The sequence below is a fragment of the Lynx rufus genome, unplaced genomic scaffold (genome assembly GCF_022079265.1).
Source record: "Lynx rufus isolate CCGP_SWC_20201006 ecotype Redwood Valley unplaced genomic scaffold, mLynRuf1.p SCAF_2, whole genome shotgun sequence".
NCBI classification, from domain to species: Eukaryota; Metazoa; Chordata; class Mammalia; order Carnivora; family Felidae; genus Lynx; species Lynx rufus.
In genome coordinates, this window is record NW_025814834.1 from 139,862,152 (window position 1) to 139,879,332 (window position 17,181).

General features: G+C 37.4%; 1 protein-coding gene across 1 annotated transcript in view; it reads left to right on the forward strand.

Annotated features, from left to right (window-relative positions):
• DPYD (dihydropyrimidine dehydrogenase) overlaps positions 1 to 17,181 on the forward strand; it is an 862,187-nt gene that overhangs the window by 823,096 nt on the left and 21,910 nt on the right. The window contains exon 21 of the mRNA XM_047084253.1: positions 10,480 to 10,623. Within this exon, the coding sequence (XP_046940209.1) occupies positions 10,480 to 10,623 (144 nt within the window). The remainder of the gene's footprint in view (positions 1 to 10,479; positions 10,624 to 17,181) is intronic.

Sequence of the window (17,181 nt, forward strand, 5' to 3'; positions counted from 1 at the left end):
TCATTTTCTTCCAACGTCCTGTAACTTTCCACACCAAATAATACCATACATGTGCTTATGTTTTATTCTTACTGACTTGGCAACTTCGTGTCTGACCTCACTAATCTCCACTTCTAATATGCATGTGGTTGATTTTGTATAGATAGTGTCTTCAGTGACTTGTAACCAAACCAAATTCTGTAAAGATAATTACAGTGAAGCATTGGTTGTGATCTGTATAGACTCCTCAAATTATGCAGATTATAATAGCCTTCATTTAACAAATATTTTATTTATTTTAATTGTCTATACATTTATTATTATTTCACAATGAGAAGTAGCCAAGATATTTGTGGTTGTACCTTCCACCAGTAAAGCCTGAAACAGTTCATGAACTCACCCAACCTTGGAAGTTTGAAAACATTATTCATATTTTACAGCTTAAAAGGACTCAGCATGTTCTGTAAATAGGAGGGAAAGAGTTATAATTTGTGACTCAGGCCAATATTTCATCCACAGACTGTGGATGCGATGCCACCTGGTCATAAACCCTGAGGATTTCTAACTGTGAATTTGAAAACAAAACAAAACATATCACTGGAAGGAACCTTATAAATTATCTGGTCCAACCCCATCATTTTAGAGATGAGGAAACTGAGGCTCAGAGGAATCATAGCTCCCACAGGCCACAAAACGAGCAGATATTCAAGCTAGGATCAGAGCTCCACCTTCTAACTCTAAAGTGCTATTTCCAGTATTACCTCCCCCAGAAAGATGCCTCCCATGGGGCATTACTTCTGGAGAATGAAGTATATTAAATTCACATTTGGCTGCTAATCATTTTCTCAGCAGCTCTATGGTATTTCATTAACTGCCGCATGTAACACTCTGGCCTTTCACCTGTATTAACTTGAGCTCATTAAACTTGAGGCCAATAATAAACAGGACTGAACTAACACAGATATTTTGCATGATATGTGTTCAGCATTTTTTTTAAATGGTGTCTACTATGTGAAACATTTTTCCCTTCATGGTTTATGGAATGGGAAAAAACAGGAAGCACAGATTTCAAGGAATGGATTATATGTGTAGTATGCCTCCTTATATCAATCAAAGATATATTAAATACTCATTTTATACAAAGCTTTGTAAGGATTATAAAGAAACGTGAGTGACAGCACAGCAGAGGGTCTAGGCATCTGGCCGACAGAGATTTGAATCCTGGCTCTGCCATTTTTTTTTCTCAGTTTATTTATTTTTAGAGAGAGAAACTGGGAGAACGGCAGAGGGAGAGAGCTCACACTTAGCGTGGAGCCCAATGCAGGGCTCTATTCCACGACCCTGAGATCATGACCAAAGCCAAAAATCCAGGGTTGTTCAACTGAACGAGCCACCAGGCACTGCCATTTATTAATAGTGAGAATTGAAACAAGTTGCTTAGCCTTTCTGTAACTGTCTTCTCATCTGTAAAATGGGACAAGAACAATACCCACCCCACAGGGTTGCAATATAGAACAGATAATGTACTCATCTGCTTTGCAAAGGGCCTGGTGTATAGCAATGCTCAATAAATGTGCTGATTTTGATGAAGATAGTGATGGCAATGCAAGTCCTTCCTTCATAGAACTTCTGATCACCTCTCATTACAGCTGTTGTTGAGGAAGTTGATTTTCCCCAAGGTTTCTCCCCACTTCATTTCTACAGAATACAAGCAAGCATCCTGCAGAGTGACTATTTAACCCTTGCCCAGTTTCCCACCAACATTATTTCATGTTCATTTTGACTGAGAAGTAACTCTTTTGCAGCTCACAGCTTATGCAGCCACCAGTTAACACAAGTCCTTATGTGATTTTGAAAGTGTTTGAGATTCTGACTGAGCAAGGGATGGTGAGAGAGGAGGGGTCATTTGCAGAAAGAAGAGCTGCAAAGAGGTAGAGAGAGAGAGGTCTGTTAGAGAAGTGTTCTGTATCATAAAGAATGACAGCTGGGTGGTTTCGGGCAGAAGTCACTGTCAGAGTAGGGATGAAGCAGTCAGAGGGCATTGTGGGATTGAAGATCGGTGTTGGACTGTTGGGGTCGGGGTTCATGGTCATTATTTGTTCTTTATTTTCCAGAGTGCCATAGACTCTTAAAACAAAACAAAACAAAAAAATTATAGATCATCTATTCACTTTCCGGCTTCTACCAGAATCCCATCTCTCAACCTTCTGGATCATTATCTTCTTTCTACCACAAGTACCCTCCTGTAAACCACCATAGGGATCTACATTCTGCTACCATAGGGATCTACACATATTGTCAAAGATCCGGTGTTTCCCTACACCCTAAAGAACAAAAATCCAAACTGCTGTGCCCAGAATTCAGAGCCCTCCATAGATTTCCCAGCTGTAGCACTCTCAACAATAGCCAAATTGTGGAAAGAGCCTAAATGTCCATCAACTGATGAATGGATAAAGAAATTGTGGTTTATATACACAATGGAATACTACGTGGCAATGAGAAAGAATGAAATACGGCCCTTTGTAGCAACGTGGATGGAACTGGAGACTGTTATGCTAAGTGAGATAAGTCATACAGAGAAAGACAGATACCATATGTTTTCACTCTTATGTGGATCCTGAGAAACTTAACAGAAACCCATGGGGTAGGGGAAGTAAAAAAAAAAAAAAAAAGAGGTTAGAGTGGGAGAGAGCCAAAGCATAAGAGACTCTTAAAAACTGAGAACAAACTGAGGGTTGATGGGGGGTGGAGGGAGGAGAGGGTGGGTGATGGGTATTGAGGAGGGCACCTTTTGGGATGAGCACTGGGTGTTGTATGGAAACCAATTTGACAATAAATTTCATATATTGAAAAAAAAATTTCCCAGCTGTATCCACTGCTACTCCCCCAGTCACATGCCATATTTTAGCTTTATAAGAATGAGTTCATCCTGTGTTTTTTTTAAACTTTCATGCCTTTACTCATCCATTCGTTTATCTTTCTCATCTCTTTCCAGCACCACATACTATTTCTTCCTTTTATAATCTTTCATCACAGTTTAAATTCCTCCTTCACTAGAAAGTCTTCCTTAATCTCTTAGCTGGAATTAATTGCTCATTTGGATCAGGGTTACATCAAACTGTTTGCGCATCTGTTTCTCTACTTATTGTATTCTCCCTTAAAACTACCTAGAGAACCCAGATGTAAGCTGAAATCACTCAGTCCTGTCCTTCTGGAAATTGCTACAAAATCGCTGGAGATTATGTTCTCTAGGTCACTTCCGGCTATAAATTTCCCCTCTCATTGAATTCTGCATCTCCCTCAATCTTACTTCTTGTTGGTTCCTATTCTTTGAGCTATATGCCAACCCAACCATGAAACTCAAGCCTATTTTGCTGATTTTCTTCCAAATTTCTCTCTAAGTCATATAAGTATGTAGGAGACTTATTTAAGTTTTAAGGGTCGGAGAGGAGGATTTCAATTGCAGCAACACAGACAGCTTGACATTGAATATTAGCTCTTCCTCTTTATAAAAGTCCTCCAGCCCTCATACCATCAGGCTCTGCTTCCTTTCTGTCCCTCCCTCTTCCTTCTCTTTTTCTCTTTCCCCCCACCCTCTACCCGATCTCTCTTCTACCCCTGCTTCAGAATTCTGCATTCCTCCTGCATATGGGTTTGGCCATCTCTTTGTTTTTGTTTCTCCTAAATCATGCCACAGGGCATAATCTCCCAAGCTCCAAGCTAAAGGTACTATTTTAAAAGTTACCGCTTTGGGGCGCCAGGTGGCTCAGTCAATGAAGCAGCTAAGTGTCCAACTTCGGCTCAGGTCATGATCTTGCAGTTTGTGGGTTTGAGTCCCATATCAGGCTCTCTGCTAACAGCTCAGAGCCTGGAGCCTGCTTCAGATTCTGTGTCTCCCTCTCTCTCTGCCCCTCCCCTGCTTCCTCTCTGTCTGTCTCTCTCTCAAAAATGAATAAACATTAAAAAAAATTAACTTACCACTTTAAACAGTGAAGTTTGTTTCTTTAGAGGAAGCTGATAGGCATCATTTAAATATTTCAGCAGAAAATAATAATTTTCTCACCTCACTTTCAAAGACCATGAGTCAGTCTTCCTCTCAAGGCCATAAACTGCTTTTAAAAAGAAGCACCTCCTACTTGTTTCTGTGGCCCCAGCACCTGCACTCTGTGGCCAAAAGCAGGTCTTACCTCCTTCATCCTTTGTTAGCATTCCATTAATGTTAGATTTTCTTCTCTTGATTGACATTCTCCCTAACATACATTCTGATGTTATCTCCTCACAACAAAATGTGCTCTGCTTCCCCTTCACAGAGGAAACTCCTCACTCTCCTGTATCTTACTAAACAGAGAGCACATGGTTAGCAGTCGGCTGGCTCTCCAAGACCTCTTCCAAAGTGGTCTTCTCCCTCTGGTGTTTCTCCCTCTGGTGTTTCTCCCACCTGGAGGGTTCTCTTCCCCCTTCCTGACCCTCACACCTCCATCTTCACCATTTGCCAACCTATGCTTCAAAACTTAGCTCAGATGTCAGCTCTTCTAGAAAAGCTCTGACCCATCAGCCTGGGTTAGGTACACACTGTCACTGCACATCCAGCATCCTGTGTCCCCTCTGCCTCAGCCCTTGTCTCAGGGTACTATGATTGCTATTAACTATAGGTTCTTTAAGGTCACAGATTGTCTTTTATAAATACTTTTCAAGGTCTGGCTGGCACTTTATAAATGTCTTTGAATTTATGAATCACAGCTGTTGAATAAGTAAGGTATGTTTTACTTCATATAATTTTAATATTAAATGGACCTATTCATATAATTTCTTTCTGAAAGTAATTGTTTCAGGTTGTCTGACATTTCAAATAACCAGCAGAATTGTTAAAATACATTCAAGATATTCATTCATTGATTGGTTAAGTTTCAAAACATATTGTACACCTATTATGTGCTGGATCAAAAACTAACTCTCTAGGACCTCAAGCGGGGATGATGGAGGCATAGGCTAATACCGATAAGGCAGAAAATGCAGCAGGTGCAGAAGTTAAAGAATGCCCAGAGTATTCTGGAGCACTGTGAGGGGCCCCTAACACTGTAGGGAAGGGAGTCAGTTAAGGAGATACTTAGATGCTATGAAACCCAAACTGAGGCTACAATGCCAAATAGTCCTGTACCCGATGAAAAAGACTGGCAGGGGCTTCCCCAGCAGAGGGGATGTATGAGCCAACATGGAAATACAGAGCATGGTACGCAATGCAATATAAGCAGTTAAGGCTTATGGGAATAAATTGGCAGGCATGCACTTTGCAAATGTTATTCCATCTAATGCTTATACCAACATCGTGTGTTAGATACTGTCATTCTCATTTCATTGATAAGGAAAGTTAGTAGCAGAATGGTTAAGTAATTGGCTCATAGTCACACAGCTAATAAGTGTAAAACTGTGATTTTAATGCAAATTTGACTTCTAAACCAGTTCCCTAACCACTATGCAAATGTTGGCTTTCTTCTTTTGCTAAGAAGCATGAACTATTATTGCTGTTGACTGATTCAGACATCAGATAGTTTATCAAAAGTTGCACTCTTAAATTTATCAGATCAAACTAATAGTTATACTTCATTAATTTCATATGCTTTGCATGTCCAACTCCAGTGTCCCCGTTTACACCATTGGGCACCATGTAGTATTATGATAATATGTAGATGGTCCTTTTCTCTTTGCCTGCTTATTGTTTTCCACTGTCCACATTTGATAATATCATGAAAAATTGTTTACTGTTATATCAGCAATTAAGTATTACATGCCAGTTACTCATGGGAAAAATCTGAGTTTCTGACTTTAAGCCATGCTAAAACAAATTTTGAAATAGAAATCAGGGTCAAATGTAAGCAATTGCTTACTCTTGTAATTGAGAGAAGGGAAGAAGAAAAGTAGCTGAATTCAGACAGAACAAAAGAGAGACCTCTCACCTAGTCTCCCATCTTGCATCATGCTGAGCTCACAGTGGTTGAAATTAAGGTATTTTAGAAACACACTCAGAGAACCCATGCTCCCAGCAGTTGTTCACCAAATTTCATATTGTAAGTATCTAAAAAGTATCCCATTGCCTTCTGGAGTTTTTTTTTTTTTTAAGATTAACTCTGAAGTTTTATTTTCTTTTTTCTCTCCAATTAATGGTCATTTGATTGAGATCAAACGGTTTTCCACGAAAAACCATTTGGTATATCATTCCTTTAGATAACTACAATAATCAGGAATACTTAATATATAATTCAATATGACACTAGACTGTCATGAATGGCAAGAGGTACTTATGAAATTAATAACAATGATGAGTGTACATATGGAAATTATTGAACCTTGAACCTTTAATGTAGTACAGGACAGTTCCTGGTCCAGAGCTGGCATTTGATATTGTATTTGTTGAATAAATGGAAAAATAATAGTGTAACCAAGTCATATGTGAACATGTTTTTTGTAAAAAAAAAAAAAAAAAGTCAATTCTTAGATAGTTGTGAAACATATATCCTTTACATTTAACTTATTTCTTGGTCCATCAGTGTATACATTTGCACACATGCACAAACAATTTTACATACATACTATATATATTATGTATATATACACATATATATTTGGATTTCAGGTTTATGCTGAGTGTGATATATATATTGTACTTAGTATGTGGTGTATGTGTTTATATATATGTGTATGTATATATACATATATATGTATATTGCGCCCAGTATAAACCTGAAATCCTTTTATCTTTTAACTTATTACCATTTGGATATCAAAGTGACTACTTACTGTGCTGTTATTGTTTCCCATCAGATAAGACACTATGATTAGGAAAATAGAGTTGATCCATTATAGTACTATCCACCAGTGCTATTAGCCAACTTGCTGCCGTTCTCATAAAAATTACGCAATTTAAACTGGAAGATACCAGTACCTGCTTCTATTAGAAACAAGAACCCTTTTCTACTTCATAATATGCTCAATTACCTTTAGATTGATCCATGAATAAATTATAATCCAAATAGACTTCTTTACCTTAAAGCTTTGCTGGCTTAAGATACCATTGTTGATTCATTATGTTGTCACTTTTCTATCGGCAATGTAATGCTTTTTATATCTGGATAGAGACAGTTTTCATGTGAGATACTGTTATCTTTAAATGAGTAGGATTTAGCTTTTCTGGTGAGAACAAATTCATCAGTGATGAATCCCTGGAGAAAGTATTGAAACAAAAATCATACCATTTCTGAGCTTTGTTCAGTTCATCAGTTACAAAGCAGCTTTTGATAGTCCTAAAGAAGTTTTTTTCTTTGTTTAAGAAATATAGCATGACGCTCAAAACCTCTCACTTTGGGTTACTGCGGGCTACAACTTTTTCTGTAAGAAAATAATGAATGAAGAGGAAAAGCTCCTGCTGCTGGCTCTGTCAGGCTCTGCTGCCTCTCCTCCTGCAATAGGAAATCAATTAACTATATGTTCAGGCAGAGATTTGAACTAAATGCTTTATTAATCATCACTGATTACGCACATACACAGCGGCCACTTCTACACCTCACTTCTAGGATTTCCATGTGGCAGTGAGAAGCTACACACAAATGGACCAATTTGACTTGGAGATGAATGGTGGAAGGTTGAGGGGGCCGTCACTGATACCGTGTGTGGGTGTGCTTTCAATTTAAAGAAAGAATTGGCAACAGTTTTCCTTCTTTTCCATTGATTCTTCTAACTAACACACAAAGAAAATCCTACAGGAAACTTTATGTTATATTGAGAGGCTCTCCTTAGGACTAATTATAAAAGAACAGAATGTTATAATGATAGCCCTGTTAGCTATAGAAAGGCAACATAATTTGAACATGTGGTCAACCACTGCAAAAAAAAAATTATAGAAAATATCATGCTGGTAGATGTTTAATTAGGCTGTATTCTGCTCAGCACCAAGGGATTTTTAAATATTATTATTGTTGTTATTTTTATTACCATCATTGGAACAATTTGAAAGTATCACAGTTTAAAGTTAACTACTTTATTTCTCTCCCTTTGGATAAAGAATAATATAAATGGAAGAAAAAAATCTCCTCTGGTTAAAAGAAGATAGATCAAAAAGGTTCCAGGAATTATTTCTTTTGAATAACATGTATAGAACTCTTAGATTCGGTTGAGTAAGGTAAGACCCAATCAGGGAATCGGAATAATGGTTCAAAGTTTCATTGAGCTTGCCACCACAAGAGACCTGCTAGAAACAGAGGTCACTTGTTTCAACATTTAAGGATGTTTGATAATCTTCAAGAATACAAGATTAGGATTTCGGTGCCCTTGGTATGTAAGAGAAGTGTGGAGAGAGTGATAGTCCAACAAGAACTATGTCATGTGGGGTGCCTGGGTGGCTCAGTCGGTTAGGCATCTGACTTCAGCTCAGGTCATGATCTTGCAGTGTGTGAATTCGAGCCTCACATCCGGCTCTGTGCGGACAGCTCATAGCCTGGTTCCTGCTTCAGATTCTGTGTCTCCCTCTCTGTCTGCCTCTCCCCCACTAGCACTTTGTCTCTCTCTCTCTCCCCCTCCCTCAAAAATAAATAAACATTAAATACTTAAAAAAAAACAACAAAACTATGTCATGTGGACATGCGTTTACCACCTTATGCGGTGTTACCAGAACCCCAGGGGCATTTCTTTGGCATCAAGTATAATCCCTAACACCTCATCTGCCCCAGGAAAAGGTTATTTCATAAGAGGACATTTCAAACAAGCATTATCTTTTCTACATTAAAAGGGCTTACGTATGTGATAAATGCTGTGGATTTATCCTCTTTTATTTTGTGCTAACAAGATGGCATCACATATTTTATGGTAAAATAGATACAGTATATTCTGTCCCTTCATCATATTATTTCATATTTATGAAATAATTAAATATTGTAATTTAGGAAAGCATTGAGGTATAGAGATGAAGTATATAGTTCTAGCTTAATTGTATATAAATTAATTTGGCATTCATAGCATTACTTCCATTTGCTTGACTTGTTGACATAATTATAGCAAATTGATAATGGAAGTAACAATCTTAGATATTTCCACATAAATATGTTCTGCTAATATAAATTTTCAGTGGCAGTTTGGCTGAATTGAAACATGGGTTAAGTTTAGTTTACCTATCCTACTAACATCTCTAAAGGACTGGAGAACTCATTTTCCAGGGGCATTATGCAACCTGGCAAGTGGAGGCCAGTGTTTCAAAACAAGTGTGAATTTTCACCAAAGTATTTTCTTGGTCAGAAATCAGGATGACCTTGGAGTGCTGTAGTTTTCCAAGCCTCCATCAGCTAGATAAATGGGCTTTATTTTGTAAGGGAGAGAGAGAGAGAGAGAGAGGAGAAAGGGTGTTTTTACAGTCTTAGAAAAGAGACCTAGCAATTCCAGGTTACAGGCAGACACGGAACATTTGGGATTCAGTGGTGTCTATCACCAGCATTATGTGTCAGTAAAAGTGAAGATCAAAGGTTCTAGAAGAGGAGAAGGACAAAAGTGGAGAGGAAATAATTGTGGGATAATGAATAGTATGAGGGCATATTCGTGTTAACTTGAAACCACTTAGCATTTTTTCATGACACCCAGGTATCTTTCTAAATGAACTTGGTAAAGTACAGTTGAATAACCTTGAGATTTTAAAGCTCCATGATGTGATTTTGAATACTGATGGAGTTTGTTTAAGCACTATGATATTTCCTCTGCTTTTCATTTCTATTTTTGCCCTCTTCATGCAAAATAAAATTTATTTTCTGTACGGAGAAATCAATACTTTTACCATTTTGTTTTTCAGCTATTCCAGTAAATTGCAATCAACATTAGTTACAGCCTTTAAAGAGAATGTAGTAAGAATTTGAACACAATAAAATAGAGATACAGATTAGAACTTTGGCAAAGTACCTTTGCTATTGATGAAAGCATTTGTCAGGGACTATGGCTGTGTCTATATTGTGCTAAAAACCTGATGAAGAGGAAAAAAGCATCAATAGGTTTTACCTTCTGTCTATATGAACCAAACAAATGGTCTAACTAATAGCTATTGTTTAAAGTGAATGAATTTGGCTTACCATTGTGAACTTTATTCCATTTAGCAATGTATTTTAATTAACATTTGTTTTTTTTTTAATTTTTTTTTCAACGTTTATTTATTTTTGGGACAGAGAGAGACAGAGCATGAACGGGGGAGGGGCAGAGAGAGAGGGAGACACAGAATCGGAAACAACATTTGTATATTTAATACATAAATACTTAGTAGAGGTGTTCTGCTCTTGAGTTCTTTTTAATAATTAATGGAATCTGAAACCTAGAAGACTAGTGATTCTTGAATAAATGAAGACCTTGTTACAGTATATAAGAAACAATCTCCAAACACATATTTGTTTGTTGATAATATTTATATGTTAATATCCTCACATTTTTCTCTTCCATGAGCTAATATGCTTTCTTATTTGTATGTATTCCTTTTAGAAACTGCCAAGTTTTGGACCTTATCTTGAGCGGCGCAAGGAAATCATAGCAGAGAACAAGATTAGACAGAAAGAACAAAATGCAGCTTTTCCGCCACTTGAGAGAAAGCCTTTTATCCCCCAAAAGCCTATTCCTACCATCAAGGTAAAAATTAAGCTACATATATACTAATTAAATATACAATACAGCTCAGGTGTTTATTTGCTGTTTAAATGTTTCACTTATTTTTTTAAAAATACACTGAAAGTTTTCAAAAATCTACCTATGGTGATAGGAGAGCCTCTTTTGTTTGTACATTTTACACTTTTTAGAGTACTGTCATAACATACGTGTTTTGTGGATATTTCTATATGTATTAAATAGGCCAGGAAATATTAAGGTGAATTCTTTGTCTTCTTATAGTCATTTTAAAATTATCTTCATCTGGGGTGCCTGGGTGGCTCAGTTGGTTAAGCGGCCGACTGTGGCTCAGGTCACGATCTCACAGTCCGTGAGTTCGAGCCCCGCGTCGGGCTCTGTGCTGACTGCTCAGAGCCTGGAGCCTGTTTCAGATTCTGTGTCTCCCTCTCTCTCTGCCCCTCCCCCGTTCATGCTCTGTCTCTCTCTGTCTCAAAAATAAATAAACGTTAAAAAATAAAATAAAATTATCTTCATCTACAATTAAATCCAAGAGATATGTTAGCCATACAATACAACTGAATGATTAATATGCAATGTAATATCAATTTGGACAAATTTTGTCTAGTTCAATCTCTGGAAAGCCTGTACAAATGGGGTCTCAAGAGATTAGTTTCTGAGTAACAGCAAGAATTATCATTAAAGTAGAATTTTGGGTGTATTTGCATGTTTTCCTTTTAGAAACTGCCCAAGTTTTGGACCTTATCTTGAGCAGCACAAGGAATTCATAGCAGAGAACAAGATTAGACAGGAAGAACAAAATGTAGCTTTGAACTTCTTATTTTGAGAGAGAGGCAGATTCACATACTATAGTCATAAGAAATAATACAGAAGGGTCTTGTTTAACCTTTACTCAGTTTCCCCAATGGTAACATGTTGTGGATATCACAACCAGGATAATGACACAGATACAATCTACTGATCTTATTCAGATTTTTTAAATTCCTTATTTGTGTGTGCATGTCTGTATGTGTGCATCAGTGTGTTTACTTCTGTGTAATTCCACCACACGTGTAGATTCCTCTTTCAACCACCACGGTTCAGATACAAGATGTCCATCACTACAGAGATTGCCCTGTCATACCACACCTACTTCCTTCCTGCCCACCTTGCCCAAGATGGAATTGTCTTAATGAAAGAAAAGGGAGTGTTATAGGAGTTACAGGACCACATTCCCTCTGAAATCACCATCACTGAATGTGGCTTCAGTCACTGAAACTTTTCTTCCATATTTAATGACAATATACTCCTACATTTCAATTTTCTGTTTGAGGCATCAGCTGGAAAGCTTTTTCTCAGGACCTCTCAGGGGAACCTCCCAGAAATTCATCTTTAGTTGTCAGCTGGGAATTGGAACACTTAAAAATTCCCTCTACCTCAGAAAGAGAGAGAGAGAGAGAGAGAGAAATATGTCCTATGTCAAACACAGTGGGGTTTACACTCACTCTTACAAAATTTAGGTGATTCAAAGTTCTGAAAGGAAATACAGAAGTACACGAACACAAATTCTACCAGCACTTCAATACCATAATTCCAAATAAAGTGAATGCTTGGGACATTTAACAGCAGAATATCCCCATATACTCCTTAAGCTGTTTCCTTTGCATTATTTGTGTGCTACTAAAAGAATGAACTAGACACTGATGATAGAAGACCAGATCCTTCAGCTCTTCAGAAGCTTCCCCCTCCCTATGTTTGGCTATGATTATTATATGATTTGGGGTTAAGTGAGAATTGTCCCACTTCTGTCTCTCTTCTAAATTAATTTGAATTAAATGTAAGAAATCATCTCTTCCTTATGTATAAAAAATCAAAAGAAATATATTATTTATATTTGAGAGAAAAGAAGTGCAAGGTGATTATGAAAACATTTTGACCTTTTCTAGCCTTCTATTCCTTCAGGGAATATAGTGATAACCTAGAAGCAAGACAAAAACAGAACAAAGAAAAAAACTTATTATAGTTGAATTCAAGCTGATCAATCACTAATCCAAATAAAATATCAAACTCAGCAGAATTAAATAAACCAAAGAAATGGGAAGTCAGGAAAGTAAGTAAACATTTTTTTAGTATCCAGGAGGAATAAGGAGTATTATTAAAAACAGTACAGGTTTATATTCCTCTCCTAAGTTTATTTATTTTAGGTTATCCAAATTAAAGTATCCCTGGTGTTCATTGCATAAGCTTTAAGACATGGTAGATACCATCTTCCCAGCATCTAAGACCATAATAGCGCTCGTGTAATAAAGGACTGCCATGGTAGATTTTCCCAATGTCCAATGGATTTTCCACTACCTTGGCTTCTCCTCAGGGTATCATACCCATTCTACCTGTTGTCATTTCTAGGAAGATGGTGTGACCTTTAAAATAGCATAATGGTGGAGTGCCTGAGTGGTTCAGTCGGTTAAGTGGCCAACTCATGATGTTGGCTCAAGTCATGATCTCACAGTTGTGAGATTGAGCCCGCGTTGGGCTCCAAGCTCATTATGGAGCCTACTTGGGATTCTCTCTACCTCTCTCTCTGCCCCTCCCCTGCTCTCTCTCTCTCTCTCTCTCTCAGAATTAATGAATAAACATTTTTCAAAAACCATAATGGTAGCTTATAATTGTGGGTTGGTTTTTTTTGTTTGTTTTGTTGAGGATAGCATTTTCACTAGTTATAAAAGCAACTATCTTTTTGGAAAGTGAGGAATTACATTTGTTAAAATAATGACTTCTCACTTTATCTTGTTTTCTATAAGGCTTCCTATACTGTAGTGGGAGCATATGTTTTACAGGAAGAAGGAAGATACAGAGATCTGTTCCTGTCCCCAGAGAGATCCCCAGTTTCAGATGACTCCTGATTTCTAGAGTCATGATATTGTGTGTGTATGTGAATGTATGACTGTATTTTTAGTTATATCATTCATCCTCCAATATTCTAGTATGGTTTACTAATGTAGGAGAGAAAGTTTATCTCCTGGAAGCATCCATGGAAGCATGTGGCAACGAGTAGCTCTAATGTGCCTATAATGTTCCAAATGCTATACATGTTTTATCTCATTTAATCTTCACAATACCTGGGATAGATACTATCTCTATATTCATTTTACAGATAATAAAATTGAGGAACAATGAAAAATTAAATAATTTTGCCAAGTCACATAGTAATTATTGGTAGAATGGGTGATGGAAATGAAATTGAGAATAGCTGGGTTAGGATATTCAAAAGATTGACTTATAATAGGAACTATAAAAGTTTGGATCCACTCTAGAAAATGTATGGAATATTCCTAGATTTAGATCATGAAAGATGAACATCAACATGGAATAATGAGAACATTTAGTAAAGGAATTTTAAGCACATGCGTTTTGTCATAGTTGTATTACTAATCACTTGAGTGAGGGAAAATATGAAATAGGAGACCTATAAAATGAGACTACTGGGCAAAGAAGTTAAATTCCCCTCCCCAACACTCTGTAGTTTCATTTGTTTAGTTTTTTCTAATGTTACATCACAAAGATGAATATAAAAATTGCCCCCAAGCCTACTTAATCATTATTAAAATTTATATTTATAAAATTCTAGTCCTTCTTATATCTAAATATAATATATTAAAATAAACATGGAATGTTCTTATATTTTACATAAAAACTTCACAATAATTTATATAGCACTTTTATATCAAAATAATGTTTTAATAGTATTTTACAATTTTTTTTAACATTTATTTATTATTGAGAGACAGAGCATGAGTGGGGGGGGGCAGAGAGAGAGGGAGACACAGAATCTGAAGCAGGCCCCAGGCTCCGAGCTATCAACACAGAGCCCGACGCGGGGCTTGAACTCACGAACTGCGAGATCATGACCTGAGCTGAAGTCAGACGCTTAACTGACTGAGCCACCCAGGCGCCCCAATAATATTTTATAATATAAATTTACTGTTAATTTTTTGGAAGTAACCTGTTAGAGCCTAGAGGGCACCATGCTGCTCCTGGAGAGAAGGCAGGTTAACAACCTGGAAGCAGACATCATGGAAACAGTGATCTGAAAAACACCTGGGACACACAGAGGGGGAGATTACTTGCTCCTCTCAGAGTACTTCCCTGAGAGCAGCAAGCATGGAGACTCCTCTCTGGGGACAAAGGAGCTGGCTGGTGCCATTTCCCTCCCCTGCCCCTCAGTATAAACACAGAACCACCTGCAGTACACAGCACAGTGCCAACATTGGCTGCCTAAATTGCTTACATCAGGTCCCACTCCCCCGTGCTCTGCAAGTACCACCCTTCTTGGTCAAGTTCATCTTAGTCCCAGTGCGGTGGGCCCAGCAGAAACCCTTGGCCACACCATGTCTCCCAACCAAAGAGTTCTGCAGAGTTTCAATTCTAGTGGAAGTAGTATCAGGTTTCATTTAACAAGCAGACCAGAGTGTACCCAGTTAAAACACACCACACTCTGGTCAAGAACCAAACACTGCCCACTTCAGGCAAGGAGAACCTTGGCAGATGACTGATCTGAAGGATAGAACAGCCAAAACACAACAACAGAGCACACACGAGACACTTGTTGAAGCACCAGGCCCTGGACACTTCATGACCTCTTCTTCATAAAGCCATTACTCTCAGAAGCAGGAAACATAGCAGGCTTTTCTAACACAGAGAAGAAGGCAGAGACTTAGACAAAATGCCAAGGTGGAGGAACTCATCCCAAAAGAAAGAACAAGAAAAGGTCATGGCAAGATATCTAATCAAAATAGATATATATGCCTGATGGAGAATTTAAAGAAACAATCATAAGGATACTCACTGGGCTTGAGCAAAGAATAGAAGAAGACATCAGGAAGGCCCTTACCACACAGATAAAAGAGTTAAAAAACACTTAGAAATGAAAAATGCAATAACTGAGATTCAAAATAGACTCAATGCAATGAACACAAGAATAGAAGAAGCAGAGGAACAAATAAGTGATATGGGAGATAAAATAATGAAATATAACGAAGCTGAACAAAAGAGAGAAAGAAGAACTATGGAACACAAGACCAGATATGGGGAACTCAATGACTCCATGAAACATAGTAACATTCATGTCATAGGAGTCCCAGAAGAAGAGAGAGAAAAGGGGGCAGAAAATGTATTTGAGGAAATAATAGCTGCAGACTTCCCTAACCTGACGAAGGAAACAGACTTCCAGATCCAAGAGGCACAGAGAACTATCATCAAAAGCAACAAAAGCAGGAAACACCAAGACATATTGTAATTAAATTTGCAAAATATAGCAATAAAGAAAGAATCCTGAGGAAGCAAGACAAAAGAAGTCCCTAACTTACAAGGGAAGGCAAATAAGGTTAAAAGCAGATCTCTCCATAGAAACTTGGCAGGCCAAAAGGGAGTTGCATGATATATTCAACATGTTGAATGAGACAAATCTGCAGCCAAGAATACTCTATCTAGTAAGGTTATCATTCAGAATAGGAGAGAGAGTTTCCCTGACAAACAAAAACTAAAGGAGCTTGTGACCACTAAACCAGCCCTGCAAGAAATATTAAAGGGGACTCTTTGAGTGCAAAGGAGAAACCAAAAGTGCAAAGACAAGAAAGGAGCAGAGGAAGTCTCCAGAAACAATGACAAAAACAGGTAATAAAATGGCACTTAATACATATCTATCAGTAATCACTCTGAATGTACTAATGAACTAAACACTCCAATCAAAAGACATAGGGTGTCAGAATAGATAGGGTGTCTGCTGCCTTCAGAGACTCATTTTACACCTAAAGACACCAGCAGATTGAAAGCGAGGGGATGGAGAAACATTTATCTTGCAAATGGATGTCAAAAGAAAGTCAGAGTCACAATACTTCTTTCAGACAAACTATATTTTAAACCAATGATTGTAACAACAGATGAAGAAGGGAACTACCCAACAAGAAAATCTAACAATTGTAAATATTTGTGCTCCCAACTTAGGAGTACCCAAATATATAAACCAATTAATAGCAAATATAAAGGAACTCATTGATAATAATACAATAATAACAGAGGATTTTAACACCTAAGTAACATCAATGAACATATCATCTAAGCAGAAAATCAACAAGGAAACCATGGCTTTGAATGACACACTGGACCAGATGGACCAAACAGCTATATTCAGAACATTTCCTCCTAAAGCAGCAGAATGCACATTCTTTTCAAGTGTACATGGGACATTCTCCAGAATATATCACGTACTAGGTCACAAATCAGACCTCAACAAGTACAAAAAGATTGAAATCATACCATACATATTTTCTGAGCACAACACTATGAAAAAACCACAAGAAAAAAATTGGAAAGCCTTCAAATACACAGAGGTTAAATGACATCCTAGTAAACAATGAATGGGTCAACCAGGAAATCAAAGAAGAAATTAAAAAATACATGGAAACAAATAAAAATGAAAACATGATAATCCAAAACCATTGGGATTCAGCAAAAGTGGTCCTAAGAGGGAAGTAAGTATATAGCAATATTCAAGCAATGCATCAAGAGGCAAGAAAAATCTCAAAT